General features: G+C 37.5%; 1 protein-coding gene across 8 annotated transcripts in view; it reads right to left on the reverse strand.

Moving 5' to 3' along the window:
- The window catches only part of DMD (dystrophin), a 2,125,071-nt gene that overhangs the window by 1,607,569 nt on the left and 492,574 nt on the right, over positions 1-24,928 (reverse strand). For all 8 annotated transcript variants that reach the window (XM_074323908.1, XM_074323912.1, XM_074323913.1 and 5 more), the window contains exons 5-6: positions 13,873-13,965; positions 6,104-6,276 (exon numbers count right to left, since the gene is read on the reverse strand). In XM_074323908.1, coding sequence (XP_074180009.1) covers positions 6,104-6,276; positions 13,873-13,965 — 266 coding nt within the window. The remainder of the gene's footprint in view (positions 1-6,103; positions 6,277-13,872; positions 13,966-24,928) is intronic.

Genomic DNA, 24,928 nt, shown 5'->3' on the forward strand with positions numbered 1-24,928 from the left:
CTCCTTGATTTTATTTCTTGCTTCTCTCCTCATGTTTCTCAAACAGGCTAGGTAGTTTCCTGCATTTGCTGTTCCCTCTGCCTGGAATTCTCTTTCCCCAAACATCAACATGGCTCACACTGCCACATCCTTTGGGTCTTTATTCAAAAGTCACACTATTGGTGAGTCTTTCCCTGCACCTCCCCCAAATTGTGCACTTCCAACTCAAACCTACATATACTCATTTCCTTTCCCTCTTAACTGCTTTATATTTTTCTCATTAGCACTTAGTACTATTTAACATTTTATGTATTTTTATTGTCCTTGCCTATTTATCTATATCCCACAGTGCAATTTAGGATACAGAATATATATAATTTTCTGTATAATAAAATATATTGCCAATTTTGTTTACTTCTAGAAACCCAGTCTGACACATAGTAGGGGCTCGATAAATATTTGTTCACTACAGCAGAGAACGGATGAGAACATACCACGTGAATATCATTTTACTCAATAATAGAGAAAACATCAAAAAGTGTAAGAGGCATTTCTTATCCTATAAGGATTTTAAATCTAATGAGGAAAAAAAATGCATATGTTGTAAGTAAAAACACATTTTAAATGTGAAAAATACAGATAATAAGATATAAGGTTTTCTAAAACCTAAAGAGGTCAAGAAAGTTTTTTTGAATCTTAAGGGAGTTTCAAATGGTGGTTTGGTTTTAGATTTAAGAAAAGTATTTGAGAATGAATTCTAAGTTGAGTAGATATTAAAGAAAAAAATTATTAGGGAAGATAGAAGCAAAAGGTCCTCAGTCAGTCATGACCTCACAGGCCTAGCTTCATTGGGAGATTTCTAGTATCAACTGGTGTGAGATATGGTTAGGAGAGGGGATTGGGATGGCTTTGTGAAAGGCCTTGGCTGTTAAGGAAATACGATTTATGCAAACGACACTGGAAATCATTAGTTAAGTGGTTCTTCACCTTTTTTGGATCACAGATACCTTTGAGAATCTGATGAGTACTATGAAATGTCTACCCGAACAAATCCCTGTCCATATCTTTACATAGAATTTACACAGAATTTTAGGACATTTGGGTCTGTCCGTAGATTCCCCTTAACAACTCATGCTCTGCAAGGGAAGAAGTGACAAAGATGGGCTTAGCTGTTTTTCCTAAAAGCTAATTCAAAATGAAGGTACAGTTTTATTGCTCATTTGACTCTCATTTCCTTTGATTTTCTTACTCCTAGACTGATTAATTCACCAGAATTTGGTGCACTTCTTAGGAAATCTAATCTTTCCTATATACTCCAAGTTACCCAAAACAACTAATAACCTTTTAGGAACCTAAAATATGTATAATTTCAGAGCTGCCTCTAGTAGTGGAAAGACTATAAAAAAATAAAAATTAAATTCTAGACTATCTAGGGAAACCTGACCTTCACTATGCAACATCTGACCCATCTTTATTTCTTCATTTCTCAGTAATGGGTGCAAAGAAAAATATTTAGGTGGGAGAGTATGGGAAACTAGTTTTCTCACCTACAGGATAGTAACCGAGGTTAAATGAGTATGATGGAAAATAGAATTTCTTCTGCACTCTAAACTTTTACTCTTCATCCCCTTCGCCTTTACCTTGGCTAGGAACTAATCACCTGGGTGAGGAGTTATCGAAGTCTTGTAATCTATTTGAGCTTCAGTGTTTTCATTTAAAAAAAAAGGAATTGTACTGAATGGCCATTGAGGTCTCTATCAGCATTCAAATTACTCTAATTGTCTTACATCGTTAAAATTCATCATTAATTAACATTTGAAATAACTATGATTTTTCCAATGAATAAAGAATTGTAAAACTAACCTACTGTAGAGGAAAGCCACATACCATCTCATGTTATCTAGACCACAACTCAAAAATAAGGATGTTTAACCAAGGATCACCAGTCTTTTGAGGAAACCAACATACTGAATGAGACAATATAGGCTAGTAGATAAGCAAGTCCTCCATAAATTCAAATCCTGACTCCACCACATATTAGCCAAATTGTCTTAGGTAAATCACATAACCTCTATGTGCCTCAGTTTTCTAATTTGTGAAATGAGGCTAATCATTGGGTCTATGTCATGAGAAATAGATGGGATATTTTACTTAGAACAGTGCCTACAAAATAATTGCTTAAAAGCATTAACTTCTATTACTTTGTTCTGTGGTCAATTATGTTTATAACATAACAACAATGAATTTTCTATTTATAGATTCAAGCCAAGAACACCTATACTTACAAAATAGATATGAATGTTACAAACACTGCTGATGCAAGAATGACAATATAGTAACAAAATGGAAGGTGGAGGAGAGAAAAGAGGAGGACGTAAATGTAAGTGTGGTAATGTCCTCCTTCTTCACATCAGGTAGTCAACAGATCTTGTCTAAACTTGATGAAAAAATGGGTGCACTAATATTGTTAAGTAATACAGACAACAATTATAAGAATAAAATGATTATAATAATCTAATTAGAAATAGATGGGGATGACAGGTATTATTTGTGGGCTTTGTGGACCCTGAGAAGAAAACAGTCATTTGATGTGAACTCCGAGAGGGAATTTATCTGCTGAGATGGACTCCCCATGGTCAACCAAGGGCCCAAATATTATAAACAGTAAGAGCCTAGCAGCAATTTGCTGACAGGGACTTCTCTCGAGTATTCTGTATATGGAGAAGGACCTTGAACTGAACACTTGGCTTCCAAACTATGCCCTACTTGTTTATACTCTCTGAGTCAACCACTGCAGGGAAACCCTGGTTTCGTCTTTCTACCAACAGACTGACACCTGTCCTGTCCAATCAGAATGCGCGATTTGCATACTTCATTTACATAAAATGGACCTAATTGAGAACCTGGGTGGGAACTTTTGTTATAAAAGGCCACCTCCCGTATGCGAATCTGTGTTGCCCCTGCTGCAGCTCCTTTTGCTCAAATAAATGTTTTTTATTCTTTATTACAGTCTAAAATTACTATTGGTTTACAGCTGCATATTAAGGAGTAAATCTATATACTGACAGAAATCACCTAATCAGGAAATAAAATACATAATTATGAAGACCATCTGAGAGAAGAAAAGAAGTTGTAGACTGTGACTACTACTAGGAAGCAGAGTGGGATGGGATGGGGTTGGGGTCATGAAAACACATTTTGCTTCGTTTTTTCCTTTAACCGCCTTACCCCCAACCCCCTTCTGACTTTATTTTTAAAATCACGTGCTATGTAACTTGTATGGTAATAAATTAAAATAAGCAATTTGGAAGAAAATGTAATTGCAACTTTATACTTATTGCAACATACCTGCATAATTTGAGCCTATTTCTAATCAATTATCATTTGTTTCCCGCCCCCCCCCCCCCCCCACAAAAGTAGAATCTGGCTTCCTTTTAACAGCATGGCAGTAGACTTTGTCTTAATACTATTCATTTCCTACATATTAAGATAAAATTTAGCTTTGAATAGATATAAAGCCACCAACATCCTAACCTTTGGCAAGGCTCTTTGTCAGTCCCTAATGCTCTAATATTAAATGCATGCCTTTGTCCTATATAGCTTAGTCACTCAATTATTGAAATGAAAACACCTCATGACATTCCTGAGTGTACCAATGGCAATCACCTTGGGAAAGAAAGTTCAACCATTTTTTCTTTAGATAAACAATATGAACATCTGTCAAAGACAAAAAGAAGAGGGAGAAGACTCCTGAAAGAGCATTATCAACTGTGAGAAACCTCTTGAAAAGTAACAATGTTATGCATAAAAAGGTAGCTATGGATGATTCATTCAACACGACAGGAGAGAATATATATGTGAAGATATTTTGTGAGAGAAAGAGTGGGTCGGGGAAAGACACAGCAGGGCAATCTGGGTATGTGTACAGTATTACCATATTTTGCTGTGTATACTGTGTACTTTTTTGCCCAAATTTGTGAGGGAAAAATAAGGATGCGCATTATACATGGGTAGTACTGATTCCATACCTACATAAATGTTTTAAATTCTTTTATTTATGTTTATGGGTTAAAAGTGTAATTTTAGAAATCAATAACGATACCTATATGCAAACTAATATCCTGGAATATGATAATCAGTTTTGTTAAACTTACGATGAACTTGGAAAGACGAAGAGTTCTTGGCCTTCTATTATGCCTAAATATTGTAAATTTGTTACTGGTACATAAAATTTCTTGTACCTTGCATCTGTTCTTGTGTTTTGTAATTATTTGTTACATAAAATTTCTTGTACAACATGTTAAAAAATAAATGCTAAAATTCTTTTATAATACAAAAAATACATACCTAAATGTAAACAAACAAAAATTTGAATTAACAAATTAAAATGAAAGATTTTTGCCCTGAAAGTTTGGGCCAAAAACATGGGTGCGCCTTATACACTGGAGTGCATTATACGCGGCAAAACACACTCCTCACAAACATATGCGGAAATCACAAAACAGAATATGAACAAATGAAGTGTGTGAACATGCTTGCAGGGCAGAAGTCTTCCACTTGAAAAGCAAATGTTGAAGAACTAACAAGGACCACAGAACCTGATCCTCGCTTTCTCTGTTCATCTGAAATGTGTACGAGATCACTATGTTCAGGTCCTTACTGGGAGCGCGTGGCTGCAAAAATGAGTACTGACTTATAATGCAGAATGAATGTCTATACCTCTTCCCATTGGGCTGTATTGAAGCTGTGGAGTATTTTTCTTCGCGTCATACTTACGAAAACCAAGGTATTACCATTGCTTAACATGCCCATTTAGTAAGAGGCTGCCTCCTTTCAAAAATCAGGTTGCTGAGTCAATCACCTGGACACTCAGTCAGGATGGGGGTAATTCAACCCAGGTGGAGCAAGACACCTGACAAAGATGCTTAGAGAGTGCTTGCTCTTGGACTGAGCTTTACCGTGAATAACATTTAAAATCTGGATGTTTCTAGAAGCTAGATTGGCAAAGGAAAATGGTAGACTCATCAAGAAAAGAAAGATCAAAATGAAAAAAACATAAGCTGCATTGGAAATCAGGGAGGATGCAGTCCAGTGGCCTTTCAAACAGTGAATAAGGAGATTTGTTTGACTCCGGGAATTGGGCTGAGTAAAAAAGGTGGGTAATAAGAAACCAAAGTAGATATTCCTTGCAGTAAATGTATTATACATATTTTATATACATATATATATATATATATATATATATATATATATATATAATTTATATATTACATGTAATACATTAATGCATTGTATGTTTACCATGTTATTTTGCTTTTTCTTCAACTGTTATTAATTCATTTACTGAGCTTTTTTACACAAGAAAATGCAAACAAGTATTTTGTTATATTAAAAAATACAATATTGTATGGAATAGCTAAGGACATTTGTTTCACTATATTACATGAATTCTCTTTATGAAGATCCACAGAACTAACTCTAATGCTTTACAGCAATTCCTTTGCTATTCCAAAGCAATTGTTTCTTTTGATATTCTGAGGAATGAGTCACAGATTTAATTGTGGTCTGCTCTTTGCCTTGGTTACTAAGATACTCAGAGCCTCTATTAAGCCTGAAACATAAAAAATATACAGAGCCTTATGGTATTTCCTATCTAAGTGTGTATCACGCAAGAGAAATATTTCTTTTTCTCATTATTAATCTGATGATGGTAACTGATTTTACTACAGCCACTCATATGACATTTGGAACCACACTTAGCGCTATACTTTAAACTCATACTAACACATTATTTGTATAGAAAGACCAACCACATTCTTAGCAAAGTTAAACTATAACCCTGATTTTCTGACTGTCCCAATTACAAATATGTTGATTCCCCTCCCCCACCATATCCACATTCATGCTCAGTAACTTTAATATTTCAACAACAAAATGATATATCATATAAAAATAGGATAAATATTCTTATACAGTGCATTCCAGTGCATGGTTAGATCAACATGTTCAACACACATAATGTGTTGCATAGTGGGAAATGATATGGAAGCACATTGGAGAAAAAAACATCAGTCTCTAAACCAATACTTATAAAAATTGTTCAATATCTCAGCAGTCTCCTTACCTATGACTATGGATGAGAGCATTCAAAGCCAGACCATCAGACCAGCTGGTGGTGAAGTTAATGACATTAACCTGTGGATAATTACGAGTTGATTGTCGGACCCAGCTCAGGAGAATCTTTTCACTGTTGGTTTGTTGCAATCCAGCCATGATATTTTTCATTACATTTTTGACCTACGTGTGGAAAGAAATGTTCATAAGAAAATGCATTCCCTGAACAAGAACTACACAAACTAGAAGTGGTTTTAGTGTAAGAATAACACAGTGGCTAAATGAATGGGCTTACCTTTTTTTAAAACCCTAGGTTCAAATTTTGCCTTTGCTATTAATGATTGTGTTAATTGGGCACCTTAACCACTTTTTCTGTGTCTTTAACTATACGTACAAGGTTGTCATAAAAATCAAAGGAAAAGCTACAGTAAGATAAAACCCCTAGGATTATACTGTAACTAAAAATAATGCAAATTATGTGTAGGGAACAAAATGGAAAAAGAAAAAGACAGAAATGGGTCTGCCTATTTAAAATAAAGAACAGAAATATCAACAAAAGAAAGGACTATTTATCCTTAAAACCTGTGGATGTGTGTCATGCAGGTTCTCAGCTCCCACTCCCCGCACAGGAACGCAGGACATAGTGAGGCCAAAAAGGAACATCCACGGAGCCATAGATAGAGGAGTCATACCACGATATTCCCGAGGGCGACTGGGATGGGGACACAGGAAGCATGAGCCACAAGATCCACAACCTGCCATCCGCTTCTCTGCCAACCAACCTCACTTGCTAGCTGCAACCCGCCAACCCGCCGGACTAACAGCAATCCGCTCTTGCTAGCTCAGCCACGGCAGTTATATCAGTGACTAATGGCTAACTGGTAACAGCTGACGGCCAACTAGTCACAGCTGATGGCCATCTACTACCCAAGCCAGCACCTTTCCACGTGAGGCCGAGAGCCTGGAAACTGCTCTCTGGGATTCTGTCCCCACAAGTGTCACCTTGCATTTTTATTTTGTGGTGTTTTTGCTTTTGTTTGTTGTGGGAGTCAGTCTGGTTTAATTCATTATAACGTTTTTCAGTGTAAGAGATTCACATGCAAGAGTAGAACAAATGTAACAAAATGCCCAATGCATGGGTCCAGAACTCTGGCTTATTTACAAGGCCTCTTGGGCTACTGGAAATGCCATTATTGTATTTAAAGACAAATTTATATAAAGCTACAAAAGCCCACTGAAGATACGTGCACAGCATACATAGGTCATCAGGTGAACACAGAAGTTACATCACCTCTCAAGAGGTGGTCAGGAGACCTGCTCTGGCACCTAGAAGCACACTGTCCTGAGTGGGAGATCTCTCACCTACTGCAGGACCCCAGGGAAAGAGAGGGTTTGGCTGGGCCTGCCTAGCTACCCTGTCACTGTTATTTCATCGATTGGTACCCTTGATCTTTTGGACCTGGTAAGCAAGTCTACCGCTTTTCTATGAAACAGTCTTAGACCCAGAATAGTTATGTCACCGAAAGACATGATCTCCAATGGTGTGAGGTGCCAGTTCGGGGCACGGAGACCCACTCTCTCCTAGATAGGGCAAAGGTCAGTTTTCTCCCCGCCTCAAGAATAAAGAGGAACTGGTGCGCCCTGAACGAAAGAGTCTTAGATCATTCTCAACAAAGCGCCTGGCATAAACAGAGGCAGCAAATGCAAACCAAAAAAATCACTGGGGCCAGGCAAGTTGGCCCTGTGGTAGTTTCTGCCTTAATTGACCCCACCCCCACCCCCACGCAGGCTCTTTCTGCTTTGTCCCCTTCTGCTTGTTTTTGGCATAGAGGTTAAAGGGCTTAAGGTCTGTGGGACAGACATGGAAAGAAAGGGTAGATGGTGCAGAACAGTCAAGATGCCCTCACGTGCAGAGTGGTTAGGCCAAGGGTGCTGAGCTCAGGAACATCACCTTGGGGCTGTGAGGAGGCCAGGTCCATCAGCAACTCCAGAGGCTGCTCCTAGAGAAGTTACCCCTCCCTCTCAACACATAAGGTCACGTGGACCCAAGGAGCAGAACAGGAGTGAGGGCCCGTGTGTCTCCCTACAGCCAGTTGGAATTCTCTCCTTTCGCCTTGTCGGCTATGGTCTCGCCTGCGGGGAGTTCCCTGGTTGGAGGAATTCGGCCGCGTCTTTCAAAATCAGGTAGAAGTCAACTGCAAACACGTTGGCTGCAAAGAATCCCTACACCCCGGTTGCTTTGGAAGCCAAGTCAGAGGATTTGGCAACTGCCATGACAGATGGCGAAGTAGGTGAGGACCGCCGAGACGGATGCAGGAAGTCCATCACCGGCCAGCACAAGCCCCGCCACGTGTCGTTCAACCGCACGGCATCAGCAAAGAGGAAGTAGAGGGCCACCAGAAACTCTGGCGGGGCGCAGGGAGGGAGGCGGCAGCTGAGGACGCCAAGTAACTGACAAAAGAAATGAGCGTAGAGACCCGACGTTGCCAGCAGGTGGTGATCTTTGAGCGAGCGGAGGAAGACGCACGCTGGCATGGGGCGCACAGCCAGGGGAGGCACCGCCCTGGAAAGGCTTCCCAGATGGGAGACGGGTGACTTCGGATCAGGGTCAAGATCCAGTCTGAGGGCCCAGGCTCGGCCTCCCTTTCTCTCCCCCCACCTCCATCCCGGGAGGGAAGCAGAAACACAGACTGTGAGGAAGGAGGAAAAGGCCAGACTCTTGGTTGTATTTCTTTTCTTGTTTTCTGAACATTTTCTTCTCCCCAGGCTTTGAGCATATGCAAATGCCACTCAGCAGGTTGTATTTCAAAGTTTCATTCTTCTTACTAATCTGATGCTAAATCCATTCTAAACATTTTTTCTAGGTTTCAAGAATGCAGTGACACCTCATTATACAACAAACATATTGTATTACAGGAATAATAACTAGGCTATTTCCTTAATATAAGTCAGGATCTTTATTATATACTTGAAGGAAGTATTTAAGTAATTGTGATTAGGTTTTACCACCAAGGACTTTCCTTTTGGTTAGTATAAGGTCTATATACCACCACCATTTGATCAGATGATGAACATTTATTGTGTATTCTAAATATGACATTTTATTTTGCTTCTTCATCCGTGCAATAGTTAACAAATGCCTTTGGGGAAAATACATATTGTAACATCTCCAATGTTACTCATCTTTTTATGAAAGATTCAATGCAAATTTTAGGGTACACCATTAAATCTAACTTTAAAATACTTGAAAAGGATTTAAGATGATGTTTTGTAAACGTGGTAATGATTTGAAGATGTGAAATCTTTGCATGTATTTGTCTCCATCCCTTGATAGCAAAATCTATTAGTTAGAGGAGGATTATCTAGTTGTGTTTTGTTTTTTAATTCCTTCCTGACCTGCTTATTGAGCCAGTCACTCAGTGAGAAAATAGGTCAAATAGTTATGTAAGATACATAATTTTTCTCATCACTTTCTAAAGTTTTAAAGTGCAAGTTCCATGTACAGTGACTGCCGAATGTGTATTCTGTGTCCTGTGCTGAACCAGGGTTGGAATCTGCAGATACTGGCTCAGGGGTGGTAATGGATTTCTACTGATCAGGCAACCCTCCCTTGATGAATGGGATTCATTTACAAAATGCTGCCCTCTATGCATATAATGCTAAAGGCCAACCCAATATTCAATCCAAAATTCCTTTAGCAGCATGACGTCACTAACTCAGCTACCCATCTCAGCCTCACTGGTATTGCTTCTACGTGAGCGCAAATGTTGCTCAGAAAAAAAACCTCAAGGGTGATGAGAGATAATCAGTTTTCTTTTCCTACATAAAAGACAGCTACCAAGAAATCATTATTAAGGATCAACCTTCAATCAGACACTGAGCTGGTCCTAAGGTGAGTCTTGAACAGAAAAATTTCCCACACTCAAGGCTTACTATCCCTAAGAGAGAAATTTAAACAAATGTGTGCGTCCATACAGCTATACATCTGTTTTGAAAAGGAAAAAATTGAAATGTCTTTGAGCAGTGATTTCAAAATGTGACTAGGAGTTAACCGGGCAAAGAAAGTCAGCTGGACACGGAGACATACCACCAAAATTCTCCTTCAAGGAAAGGCTTATTACTCCAGATATCATCAGGCAGCCTATAGCTATGAGTTCCCCGCAGGAACTACCTGAGTTGCAGTCATGGTACCTAAGGTCACACCCTTCCCAACGCAGCCCACATCCAGTGACTGAGGAAGGGGAATAGTGTAAAGACTCAGCCATTTCAGGACAATTCTAAAGGCTCATTCTGCCTCCAACTTCCCCATGGGATTGAATAAGACTGTTGTTGAATGTGCATCACAGCTCTATGTCTTCTCACTCCAGTCATGCTCTCCCTTTACAGGTGTTGCTCCCAAAGGCATGCCTTAATTAACATCCTTCCTGCTTAAGTCAAAAGCAGCTTCCCAGAATCCATCCTGTGACTAAAAGGAGTTCCAGCGGAGGGGTAGGAGTGAAGAGGGCTGGAGATCGTCTTCTCCAAGGAAAGGATAGTAGTGTGTGAGAGGCCTGCAGAAGACCAGAGCAAGAACTGGCTGGTACAGAAGGTACTAGGTCTAGACCATCTTAATAAGGATGGTCTGCACTTAAAAAAGGAGAAAGAAAAAGATACTAAGCACGCGTTGTCTTCTGCACAGTTTTGTTCAAAGCTGCTTCCTCCTCAATATAGGCATTCTTTTTTTAGGCTAACAATTTTAAATGGAAATTGGAAAGACAATGACAAGGGAAATAGGGTTAGCATTTCTGAGTTTTTACAAGTTCAAAGTGAAGTCCACCACAGTACTATTAATAACATAGTATGTGGCACTGGAACAAAAGATTCATATATTTCCATCTTTTAATACCATTCTGGAAAGTACATTAGATTGGCCAAAGTATGCTTTAATCTTTGCTGAGATTCAAGGGCTTCTTTGACTATTTAATAGGAAGGAAATAGGTATTCTTGCTGAAAATATCATTTGGGATTCACTAGGTTATGATAGAAGTATTGAGCAGGAGGGATTTTTTAAAGTATGCTTACTAGTTTTAGGAGAACAGGGTAGTGTGATAGAAGAGAGAGATAAGATAAGGAAGCAGAGGCTAGCAAGAGTAGGTCCTTGCAATCACAAAGATATAGTGATTCAAGGACACAGATGGAAAACTACAGAGGTCTCAGACAAGGAAAGACTGCAAAAGCATCCCTTCTGGTATACCTGGGTACGGAAGCCCCTCCATGTGCTAATAATAAAAAATGCGCAGGTTCGCAGCAAATGAAGAAAATATCAGAGTAGCTTTGAAACTCTATCTTGCAGTGAATTGAGATGGAGTTGGAAAGGGTTTTGAGGAGATAAGAAGGGATGTGATCATATGAGAGAGTTTTGATGATAAATCAAATTAAAATCTCCTTCCGGGACTCTGTGCAGGGCTAAGTTCTCCTGCTGACTTTGTCATGACCAACAATTGTGCAACTAAAAGTACTCTCTATAAGCTGGTGTCTCTCCATCAACCATTTGTTACCAGGCCATAAGACAAATAAAACAATTGATAGTCCATTAGAAACTTCTATAGCAATTTTACAACAGAAATAAAGCAGTTGGGGGGGTCCCACATTGCTTCGCTGGTTCTAACACCATTGTTATATGAAAAAGGCCCAGAATTAGGAATCTTGGGCTCATTTGAGGCTTACATAAGCTAGTCTCTATTGTCAGCCACTATGGTTGTTCTCTCTCTTCCTGTATTGCTGTGAAATAGGATTGAGCCTGTTCAGAGTGTTTACAATAAAAAGATACAGGGATGGGGACCAACTGGGAGACAATATGCCTGCTAAGTTGAGTGTGTATACTACTGGTCTACATGCTATCTGACTCTGAGCAGGACCAACCTACAATTCAAGTTAAAAGTCAACCCTGGGATGGCCCAGTGGCTCAAGCGGTTAGAGCTCCATGCTCCTAACTACGAAGGCTGCCGGTTCGATTCCCACATGGGCCAGTGGGCCCTCAACCACAAGGTTGCCAGTTCGATTCCCCGTGTCCCGCAAGGGATGGTGGGCAGCGCTCCCTGCAACTAAGATTCAACACGGCACCTTGAGCTAAGCTCCTGGATGGCTCAGTTGGTTGGAGCGCATCCTCTCAACCACAAGGTTGCCAGTTCGATCCCTCGACTCCCACAACGGATGGTGGGCTGTGCCCCCTGCAACTAGAAATGGCAACTGGACCTGGAGCTGAGCTGTGCCCTCCACAACTAAGACTGAAAGGACAAAAACTTGACTTGGAAAAAAGGCCTGGAAGTACACACTGTTCCCCAATAAAGTCCTGTTCCCCTTCCCCAATAAAAATCTTTTTTTAAAAAATGTATTGGATTGCTGTTATGGACTTAAAAAAAAAGTCAACCCTAATAAATGAAGTAGTGGTACCTACTAAAATAGGGATGAACCTGAAAGATTATTACACTCAATGAAATAAGGAAGATATAAAAGAATATATGTTATATGATTCCATTGGTATGAAATATCCAAAAAGGCAGACAGAGACAGAATATAGATTAATGGTTGCCTAGGGCTGGGCGTGGGAATGGGGAGTGAGTGTACATGGATGTGAGATTTCTTTTTAGGGTGGTGGAAATGTGCTAAATTAGACTGTGGTGATGGTTGTACAACTCTGTAAATATCCTAAAATCTTTTATATATTGGGGGTGGCAAAACTGTTCCATCCTCAAAATAGTTTGAGAAGCACAGGGCAACAGAACTAAACCAGTTTGGTATTCTTTGAATTGTATACTTAGAACAGGTAAGTTTATGATATATAAATTATATCTCAAAAAAAGCTGTTTTATAAAAAAAAATATTTGCTAGTAAAAAGAGCAAACATCTCACTTATCCTCCAAATTCTTAAAATATGAGTGAACAACTCTAAGGAATCAAAGTTATTCATATGATACACCTTTAATGAAAATGGTGCACTGTACTGAGTGCTTTACAGATATTCTCATTTAATCCTGACAGGAAATGTACATGTTAATTTTTTTTTTCTATTTTGACAGTGAGGGAATTATGGCCCAGAAAGGGATGGCATTATATCCAATGTCACTAAGATGGTAAATGGGGGATCTGAAATTTGTGTTCATGTATACATACTCTTTCCACTAAACCAAATGACCTTTGATCTGTTTTGCAGAGGTCCAATAAATACAGGCATTCAGGAGACCCTATGCTGAGGTGGTTCAGAAAAAATTGCAATTTCCAAATTAGATTAGGAAGTCACTTGGTAGGTATAACACATATACTCATACAGATAATCATATCCCAGTAGTCTTTTATTGGCATTAATTTATATCAAGAATATACAAGAGCCACAATGTCGCCTTCATTTTGTAGTGATTAACAGGAACAATACCATTCTTTTTACAAAACTATGTAGATTCACTTAGAGGTAAATTATAGAAGACAACATTTGTGAAAAATATTTTTATTAACCCATTGATGAGATGTCTTTTTTTTTTTTTTTTTTTTTTTGCTTCATCTCTACCCAGGAAAATAAAATTTAGAAAAACATTCAGACATTTCTGCAAATGTGCTAGAACAGATTTCTAATCTGCTGATTCTTCACATCTCAAATTACCTTAGTCGTACCAGTTTAAAAGGGAACACTATGGAGATGGGCTTTGTGTTGTTAGAGATATAAATGTTTGTTTTTCAGGTCAAGGGTATAAATGAAAGAAAGAATCAGTAACATGTTACCCAAAAAGGAATCAGCATTCTTACCTGCCAGTGGAGGATTATATTCCAAATCAAACCAAGAGTCAGTTTGTGATTTCCATCTACTATATCAGAGCTTCCGATATTCACTAAATCAACCTGTTAAAGATAAAGGGAGAACATTTGAAGGAAGGATACAAAATGTCTACTTGGAAAGAAAACACGTGCAGGTAATTGTGTTTAGTTATTGTCAGAGACTAAGTAGCATTACCGCTTTTTAAAAATAATCTAAAACTGAAACAGAATACATTTTTAAATGTACTCTCTGTAACAAACAAGTGCCCCCAAACACATTTATGAAAAGATAGGAAATGAATGTACTTTTAGTATATAAATAGATTACTGAAGATTAAAGAAGCCAATAAGAGTATCTACAAATAAAATGTGTAACAATAACTCATAAAGAATGCCTAGAGTTCAGATGTGCTTCCTAATACATAACTGAAAATCAAAAAAAGAAATTTCATCAGTCCTTTTATCTACCTCAGAAGAATGTATTATAATTAGGGGTGACTGTATTTGACGAAATGCCATTGCTTTAGAAACACATATTAGAACTCTGATAAACAATGGAGCTAGTAGCCAGCTCTCTTTTCTCTATCCAGGAATGGATTTGGGAGTTAAAATCTGGCAGGGCTTCGTTTTTCAAGGTAAACTTCATCTCCTGCCCATGCTCCTAACACTTTTAGGTACGGTCAAGTTAAACATAAGCATCAGGCAAATGAGCACATGAAAAGATGGTCAACATCATTAGCCTTTAGGGAAATGTGAATTAGAACCATAATGAACTACACGTGTATCATAATGGCTAAAATTAAAAAAATAGTGATAATATCAAATGTTGATGAGGATATGGAGAAACTGGATCACTCATGCCTTTCTGTTAGAAATAGAAATAGTACAGATACTCTGGAAAACATTTTGGAAGTTTCTTATAAAATTGCACATGTGCTTATCATACAATCCAGCAATTGGGCTCTTGGGCATTTATCCCAAAGCAATGAAAACTGATATTTACACAAAACTCTATACATAAGTGTTCAAAATAGCTTAATTTGCAACAGCCAAGAACTGGGAACAATCGAGATGCCCTTCAAGAGTGAATGGTTAAACAAACTGAGGTACATCCAAACCACGGACTATCACTTTGCAATGAAAAGGAACGAACTGTTCATACACACAGCAACCTGGGTGAACCTCATGGAAATTATGCTGACTGAAAAAACAAAGCTGATCTCAAAGGGTTACATACAGTATGACATGAGAAATAGATAGATAGATGATAGATAGATAGATAGATAGATAGATAGATAGATAGATAGATAGATGAGAGAGAGAGAGAGAGAGAGAGAGAGAGAGAGAGAGAGAGAGAGAGAGAAATTTTGAAAAGACAAAATTAGACAAATGGAGAACTGAGTAGCAGTTGCCAGAGGTTAGGGAATGGATTGATGTGGATGGTGTAGGTGGATGTGGTTACGAAAGGGCAGCATGAGGGATTCTTGTGATGGACCTGTTCTGCATCTTGACTCTGATGGTGGAAACACAAATGTACATATGTGACAACATTGTATAGAACTAAAAGTATGTGCATGTACACGCATGTACACACACACACACACACAAGAGTACAAGTAAAATTCAGGTACTATGAAACTATTGGCACATTGTATCAAGGTTGATGTCCGTGGTAATATCATACTATAATTTTACAGTGTGCTACCATCGGGATAAAGCTGGGTTAAGGGTACACAGAATCTCTCTGTATTATTCCTTGCAACTACATATGTCTGAATTTACAATGATCTCAAAATGAAAAGTTAACTAAAAAATGAGCATCCAGGGATATATTAAAAGGAGAAATGATGACAATAAAGCAAATAGGCAACTTCACGTTAAGGTCTATATATACAATGGGGATGAAACTGTCAGAACAAGGGTTGAGAGTTGAGGAGTAGCTCACATTTCTCTCTATTTACTATCTTTGACTTACTGATCTCTTTGGTTGAATTTTCTTTTGGCTGCCTCCAGGATCCTGCCATTTTGTCTTGTGCCGAGGGCAGTGACCTGAGAGGGCTCTCTACTCATCCTCCGCTAGACATCGCCACTAAACAGCAGAGACTCATTTTGGTTAAAGCTTTAGTTCTCTCAGACTCTAACCTTTTACTGAACTAAGTTTCATTCTGATCTGTCTTTCCCACTTGTTTCTTCCTCCAGTGAGATGAGTTCATCATTCTCTGACTCAATGCTAAAATATATTTCTTATCAATCATCTTAATTTTCTCAATTGTATTAATTAAAATGTAAAAATATGAAGCTATCTGGGAAATCCAAGTGAAAACAATAAAAAAGCTACCCTTTAATCTAATTGTCAAATGACACCCAGTTCCTCCCCACATAAACTTATTTGCAGGTTCAATGGATAATTAAATACTCAAAATTATTTTTCTATCCCAACTACATAAAAATGATACAAGTCCATATTTGAATTCCACACAAAATTTATAGTAGAATATGTTATTGAGCTATGCAACAGATGCGATGTGAAGATGGTATCATGTGAACTTTACAGAGAAGTAGCATGTAAATGGACATTTCAGTAAGGTTCTACCAAGAAGCTGATAAACAGAAGTCCTGAAAGCTGGTTAACATGATAGACTTTGACTTTCTAGGATATAGGAAAGTCAAGGGATACTGCCATCATAAGACATTACATGTCTACTTATTTCTGCAATGCAGATGTTTTTCATTAGGCAGCTGAATGTCAAGAGTGTCCCATGCAAATCCTCCCTAATTTAGTATGCTATAGTTAATAAGAATAATTCACATAATTGGGCATTCACATAAATCTGTCCTACACAGCAGATAACCATTTGCTATAATATTTTCATTTAAATTATACAAAGTAGAATACACCAAGTTTCTACAATTTATTAGGGAAGGATAAATAGAGATCCTAGGGGAGATTAACAACTCAAGAACAAGAAAGCACCATGATATACATTTCATTTGGGGATTCCTCACGTGGCAATGGCAGCATCAATGTATTTAATGCACAAAAGGGAAACATTTTCTTATTTTCTGGAACTTCATTGTAGTGAGCATGATAATCAGACAATCCATTGTTGAAAATTCAATTATTTAAATGGAGATGATACGATTTTTAGAAAACAGACTTACACTAGGGGAATCACTGTTTGTAATTATGTTTGAACTTGCCATACGGATCATTGTGGGAAGACTTAGAGCAAGGAACAGGCACTTCGATACCAGCAGCCCATATCCACTGGCATAAGCCCTGTTGCTGTGTGAGCCAGGAGATGGTTCTTTCGTTTCCTTATCCTCATAAAATCCCTCCTAAGATCCAATCTCCATTATGTTCAGGTACTTACTGTGCTCAGCTCTGAATAAAGGAGAATAAAGTAGAACCCCTAATGTCCAAAAGCGCATAAGCTAATAGCAGGCCACATAATAAAAACTAATTAAAATTAAGTAGGATCCAAAAATTCCACTTCTGGGTTTATACTCCAAAGAATTGAAAGCAGAGACTCGAACAGATATTTGTACATTCATGTTCACAGCAGTATTATTCACAACAGCCGAAAGGTGGAAACAACCCAATTGCCCACAGACAGATGAATGGATAAATGAAGTGTGATATATATATATATATATATATATATATATATATATATATATAATGGAATATATATATATATAATATATATATATATATATATATATATATATATATATATATATATAATGGAATATTTTTCAGCCTTAAAAAGGGAGGAAATTCTGACACATGCTACAACATCGATGAACCTTGAAAACATGCTAAGTGAAATTAGCCAGTCACAAAACGACAGATATATTATATGATTGCATTTCTGTGAGGTACCTAGAATAGTCAAATTTATAGACAAAGAAAGTAGAATAGAGGATGCCAGCAGTTAGGGGAGATGGGATTAAGGAGTCATTGTTTAATGGTAAGAGTTTCATTTTGGGAAGATGAAAAGTTCTGGAGATGGATAGTGGTGATGACTGCATACCGATGAGAATGTACTTAACGCCACTGAATTGTACACTTAAACATAGTTAAACTGGTAAATTTCTTATGCATATTTTACCACAAACAAATAAATAATAGGGGTGGCCAGATGGCTCAGTTGGTTAGAGTGCGAGCTCTGAACAACAGGGTTGTCGGTTCGATTCCCACATGGGCCAGTGAGCTGCGCCCTCCACAACTACATTGAAGACAATGACATGGAGCTGATGGGCCCTGGAGAAACACTCTGTTCCCCAATATTCCCCAATAAAATTTTTTTAAAAGTGTTTAAAAAAATAAATAAAATAAAATAATAAAAAAAGCCATTGGAACACACACAGAAGTCACAGACAATATCTCAAGGAATGTGCATGGATATGTTCTAATAAATGTATTTATAAGCACTGGGAAAAAATTAGGTAGGCAACTGTGTCTCATGGAAGCTCAGAAGAGAAAAAAGAATTACTGTGGCAAGGTAAGCAAAAGAAAGAGGAGATACCCAGTATTGATTGAATCTGTAAAGAAGGAATACAAAGACTGGGAAAAGAAAGGGGCAGATGGAGAAAGCATGCCAAGAAGAAGCACCTACATGACTAAAGATATGGGGACAAGAGTAAAGGACATTATCTGATTGGAAATTAGAGGTGTTTAACTCAGGGACAATGTGGCATGGGCTAAATTGTTAAACAATCTGAGGAAGGATTATTTGTGTGTGTGTGTGTGTGTGTGTGTGTGTGTACGTATGTAATTTCATTTTGTTCTTTTTAGAAATATTTCATTTCTTTAGAGCCACACAAATATTTATGACCACACAAATATTAATAGATTATTCTACATAAATGCATGAGTGAGATCTTATACATGCCTCTTTCCTGTTTATACTGAGACAAGTTTTCTTTCCTGCTTTGCTTGCCCCGGTTTCTTCCTCTGACTTCTTTCCAAACTGACCTAAAAAACTACTTTCATATTTTTCTCCCTATTCAAATGATCAGTACATGTATTAGTGTGCATGTGTGACATTACGCAAATCTATGAGGTTTTTATATTGTGCAAAAAATGACATGTTATTCAGATTCTATTGAATATTGCTTTTACCAAATAATAATCCCTTTTATTCTTTCATTTTAATGGCTGTATAATATTTCACAGTTTGGATGTATCATAGAGTATTGAGCCATTGTCCTCTTAGTGGACATTCAGTTTGTTTCTAGGGTTGTGATACCATGTTTCCCCCAAAATAAGACCTAGCCGGACCATCAGCTCTAATGCGTCTTTTAGAGCAAACATTAATATATAAGACCCGGTATTATATTATATTATATTATACCCAGTCTTATATTAAAATAAGGCCATGTCATATATTAATTTTTGCTCCAAAAGACGCATTAGAGCTGATGGTCCGGCTAGGTCTTATTTTCGGGGAAACACGGTATTTACTTTGTTTTGATTAGCCACTTTATACAATGTATATACATCCACAGATAATGATGCTTCTATTGTTAGTATAGCTATTTCCAGAAACGTATCTACTAGATCAAAGGGGATATATATTTTTAATGTCAGTAGGTGTTTCTTTATAAAAAGGATTTAGCATTCAATATTTTAACCAGCAATGTATAAGAGTAGGCTATTACCTTACCAGTAATGGGTGTTTCTGCTTTTTCATTTTGCTTATCTGATGGACATAAAGATATTCCATTATTAATTTATTTCCATGATTCCTAGTACATTTGGAGTATCTTTTTGTATGACTGACCATTACGATTACATGTGTGAATTGTCTGTTAATATGCTTTTCTCATTTTTCTATAGGATAGTTTTCTTTTCCTTCTTAATTTTAAGAGCTCTTTGCAACCAACAGCTAACATTTACTGAGTACTTATCACGTGTGAGATATGGTTATAATAGACTTCATATAGTTCAGCATAATAGAATTTTTGCATTTATATTCAAAAGTGAGACTGTCATACATTTAATATTTAACTGTTTATTAACTGCTGGTAGTAAGGTTATTGTGACATCACAAAAGGAATTACAGAGTTCTATCTTTTTATATTCTCTCAAATACCTTAAAATATAAGAATTATTTATTCTTTAAGAATAGGGTTAAATTCATATGTGAAGAATCCTGGCATATTTTTCAATGGTAGATCTCTAATAACTTAGAAATGTTTTCTGAAGTAATTAGTCTAGTTTAATTTTCTGCTACTCTTATGTCAATTTTAGTAATTTGCTTTGTAGTAGGAAATGATCCATGTCATGAATTTTTCTAAATAAATTTTACAGACTAGCTTATAGGATTTTGTTTGTTTGTTAGTTTCAGGTGTACAAAGCAACAAAATAGTTAGACATTTACACCCCTCACAAAGTGATAACCCCCCCAATCTATTACCTCTCTGACAAATAGCTGTTACAATACCATTGACTATATTCTCCGTGCTGTATTTCACATCCCATGTATATATATAATTACAGTTGACATTCAGTATTATTCTACTTCAGCCTCAGGTGTACAGCACAGTGGTCAGGCATCTACACAGTCTATGAAGTGATCCCCCTGATCAGTCCAGTGCCCATCTGACACCTTACATAGTCTTTACAACATCGTTGATTATATTCCCCAAACTGTATTTCATATCCCTGTGGCTATATTGTGACTACTAATTTGCACTTTCTAATCCCTTCACCTTCTCCCCCATTCCCAACCCCTCCTATCTAGCAATTAAAAGTTTTCTGAATTGTTTCTGTATTTGTGGCTACACATCCTTTCTCATTACTAATCTTCTCTATTTTCCATTCTTTCCATATTTTCTTTTGTTATGATTAAAAGTGGTTTATCTATTTTGTTGATCTATTCAAAGAGCTAGCTTTTGAACTCATTCAACCTATTTTTTTAAATTTTCTATTTGAATTCACTGTTCATTATTGTTTTTTAAATAATAAATATACTAAGCATATTTCTAAATATACTTAATTTTTTAATTTCTATCTTTAAGAAAATCAAGGCTAGAAGGTTCTCTCTGAATACAGCTTTCAGTCTACCCACATCCTCATCACACTGAAAGTATGAGATCATCACTAGTTTACGTACATTTTACAAGAGGGAAACAGAATCTCAAAGATGCATGAAACTTCCACAAGGTCAGATTTCAAAACAGGTCTAGACATGACAGAGAATTCCTTAACTAAATCTAGAGAATTCTTCATGAAGTGCCTTAATAAGCTCTCTCTAAATTAATAAATGTTACATACCACCATGTAGACAAGGAATATTACTTGCTTTAGTTATGTTATATCTTTTGGTGTACATCTCTTCTTCAAACTACCAAGTACTATAAGCAATAACAATAATGAATAATCATTAAGACTCGAGAAGGGGGTGTATTTGTCATGCCTGAAGAGGATTGTTTATGGTTTTGATATTACTACTGAATGCCTCATACTGACAGTCTAGCCAGTTTGGACTCTAAATTCTCATATGCTTGGTGTTGTTATAATGCCATCTTTCTTACTAGATAGCTATGAGTGATGCATTTTTTAAAAATAAATACTAACTATGCTTAAATAATCATCACCATGCTGCATTATGGCTTCTAACTTTTCTTTTACATATTTTTTTTTCTAATATATGCTCTGAAATTATATCTTTCAAGGATTCTCCATCTAATTTCTAAATAACTGTGAAAAGGGAAAACAACAATTAAAATATGTTAATATCTGTGTTTGGTGAATAATTATCCATCTGTCTAGTAAGCAAAACAAAAACATTTATATGATATATATGTTAACAAATGGACTCACTGTGAGAGAGAGAGAAAGACAGAGAGAGAGAGAGAAAGAGAGAGAATCAGTGTTGTGATAAGCACTAGATAGCAGGAAATTCAATATTGAGGTCAGTAAAGATGCCAAAAGTTCTGTTTTTCTGTTTTGCAAAATGAAAGCAACTGATACCAAATGAATAGGTGTGAAAATTGACATTGTATGCGAAAATTAAATAGCTGCATTGAATTTTGCACAAACAAGGTCACCTACACAGGAATATTGTTTTTAGCTGTTCCGGCAAACAGCCCTAAGACTCTAAGCATGAAGTAATGTTAGATTCTGGCTCAGAGTTTTGCAGTGTTATCTGTGGAAGATGCTTTATTCAAATGCAATTTGGGAGAATAAAAATTCTCACCATTTTCCTCGACAAAATGGAAACATATTGTGGCTACAGCAGAATATTTCAGTGTAAACTAAGGAAAACATCCCTGAAGTCGGGACAAGCAGGTTGCAAAAAATGCACCTAGGAAACCTAATGAATTGGTTTGGGGAATATTTTAAGTCTCCTTTTCCCTAGTTTCTTAGCTCCTTAGCCCCTGGCGTTGATTACTCTTCTAATCAGTTTCTGAATCCTAGACTAAACATTGCTCCTAGCCCGAATCACAGAATGTCTCTCACCCCTGCTTCAGTTAACTACTTAAAAGCCTGTGACTTCCCAACATCCCCCAAGCCATTCTGGACCCCTCAGACCAGTATACTTGTTGAATGTAATCATTGAAGTCTAATGTTCTTTCCAACCCATTCTGGGCCCAGCTCCTGGACAATTGAGGCTACCTAAACGACTGGTTGAATGGCCACAGGCTCTGTAGAGCTAACGGATTTATTAATTAAAATCTATTTTTCCTCATTCAGGGGCCTTGGGGATACAGAGGATACCCCAGCAAGATTGCCTGTCGCAACCAAAGAAGCCAATGCGGTCTTCCAGGTGGATCCTGAGACCCCTTTCTCTCATCTGAGATCAGACAGGGCAAGAGTTCCCTGAATCCCCCAATAGGTAGGGACAGCTCTACGCCCCTGCCCAGCAGGAAGCAGATACAGAAGAACAGACCTCCTGTCTCTCAACTTCCCATAGAGATTTTATGGGAATCACGTCTCTCAAGGAGTAAACAAGGCAGGCAGTTAGAGATAGACATCGGGTCTCTGCGTTAACGCCCAAACAACTTCTGCTCTCCGCCCAAAACTTCCCCTTTTCACTGTAATTTATCTACCCCTGTGAGAAACAAATGGGTATAAAATACCCAACTAGATTAAACCGGTCACTCACACCTGTGCAGTAAAGGCCACAACGACCTGCCTCATTATACCATCATTATAATATCATACATGTGCCCAGAAGTTCATTATAACTGACTGAATTCTGGAAAGAACATGCACAGTCTAAAAAGATAATAGCCTCTTGTCAATCACAGGTGTCAATCAAGTGGTCCCACGCCCGCAAAGGAACAGCCCATTCTAGAGAAAAACACAGGATAAAAACTCCAAGTCCTCACCAGTCAGACCTTTTTTTTTTTTTTTGAGCCTTTTGAGCCTCTTCTTTTGCTCGGCCCACTCCAAACTCTTTGGAGTGTACTTTTTCTCCTAATAATGACACCTTGGGCCCTTGAGCCATTCTCTGCTTGGGTCTGCTTCTTCCATTTCTTTGAAGTGTACAATCTCTTCTAATAAACCAGTCTTTCACCACTTTGTTTCTGTGTCTCGTTCAATTCTTTGCTCTAGACGCCAAGAACCTGGACACCGCGCCAAGAAGAGCCCACCCTCCGGTAACAGGTCTGTTGTTACCCATTTTGTAAGTGTGAGGACACAAATTGAAGGCAATTACTATTCTGTTCTCACGCTAGTACTTAGACTAAAATATCTGATTTTGCACAAAAACATGTATTTAGTAATTTATGATTAATATAGTATATCTCATAGAGCACTGTTATTTCCTGGTGCTCCACATCCTAAATGAACTTGTTAACAACCACTGGGCTATGAAAAGCGATTCTCTTCCATTGCTTATTCAAGAGAGCAATGTTTGTTTTATCCCAGGTTTTGTTTTATCCCAGTTCCTTCAGGGCATGTATACAATCTAACATTGTCAATATTTTCTACAAGCTAAATTTAGATATCCCATGGTAGTAAAAGGATTTACACACACACACAGACAGAAAAGGTCTAACAATTAAGTCCATGAACTTGTTCCAACGATGTTGCTAACACTTTCTGATATCAGAGGGATTATTCATTCTGAATTTGTACCAACTGGACAAACAGTTAACCAAGTTTACTATTTGGAAATGTTGAAAAGGCTGCATGAAAAAGTTAAACGACCTGAACTTTTCACCAACAATTCATGGCTCTTGCATCACGACAATGCACCAGCTCACACGGCACTGTCTGTGAGGGAGTTTTTAGCCAGTAAACAAATAACTGTGTTGGTACACCCTCCCTACTCACCTGATCTGGCCCCCAGTGCCTTCTTTCTTTACCCATCGACAAAGGAAATACTGAAAGGTAGACATTTTGATGACATTCAGGACATGAAGAGTAATACGAGGACAGCTCTGATGGCCATTCCAGAAAAAGAGTTCCAAAATGCTCTGAAGGGTGGACTAGGCGCTGGCATCAGTGCATAGCTTCCTAAGGGGAGTACTACAAAGGTGACCGTAGTGATATTCAGCAGTAAGGTATGTAGCACTTTTTGTAGGATGAGTTCGTGACCTTAATTGTCAGACGGTGAGCGCGTGTGCGTGTGAGTGTGTGTTATTATATAGATATATTTAAGATTCAAGGCAACTTAAGAAAAAAACAAAACGTTAGATTTAAACCAAACCTGAAATGTGATAGTTTAGTGAAAGGAGATTACTAACATGGACAAGTTGATATTATTTTTAATTAGCATTACAGGAAGAAGACTAGAAGGATGAGTTCATTGAATATAAAATGATATACACTGACTTTAGAATGCAGAATATTTGACATAAAAATAGCTGCAATAGCCAGTCAAAGAAAGAAAATGGAGGTTCTTAGGGCAGAGCAGAAGGAAAGACAAAAAAAAAAAAAGATAAATAAAAACAAGGGAGTGATATTCCTATGATATCTCTGACAAAGTTCAGAGGAATAAAGCTCTGACAAATTTTTTCATGCTTTTTAAATTTTCAGTGGTGGCAGGGAGATAGATAAACTTTTCCAGTTTGGGTTTGTAAATCA

This window comes from Rhinolophus sinicus, chromosome X (assembly GCF_036562045.2).
Source record: "Rhinolophus sinicus isolate RSC01 chromosome X, ASM3656204v1, whole genome shotgun sequence".
NCBI lineage: Eukaryota > Metazoa > Chordata > Mammalia > Chiroptera > Rhinolophidae > Rhinolophus > Rhinolophus sinicus.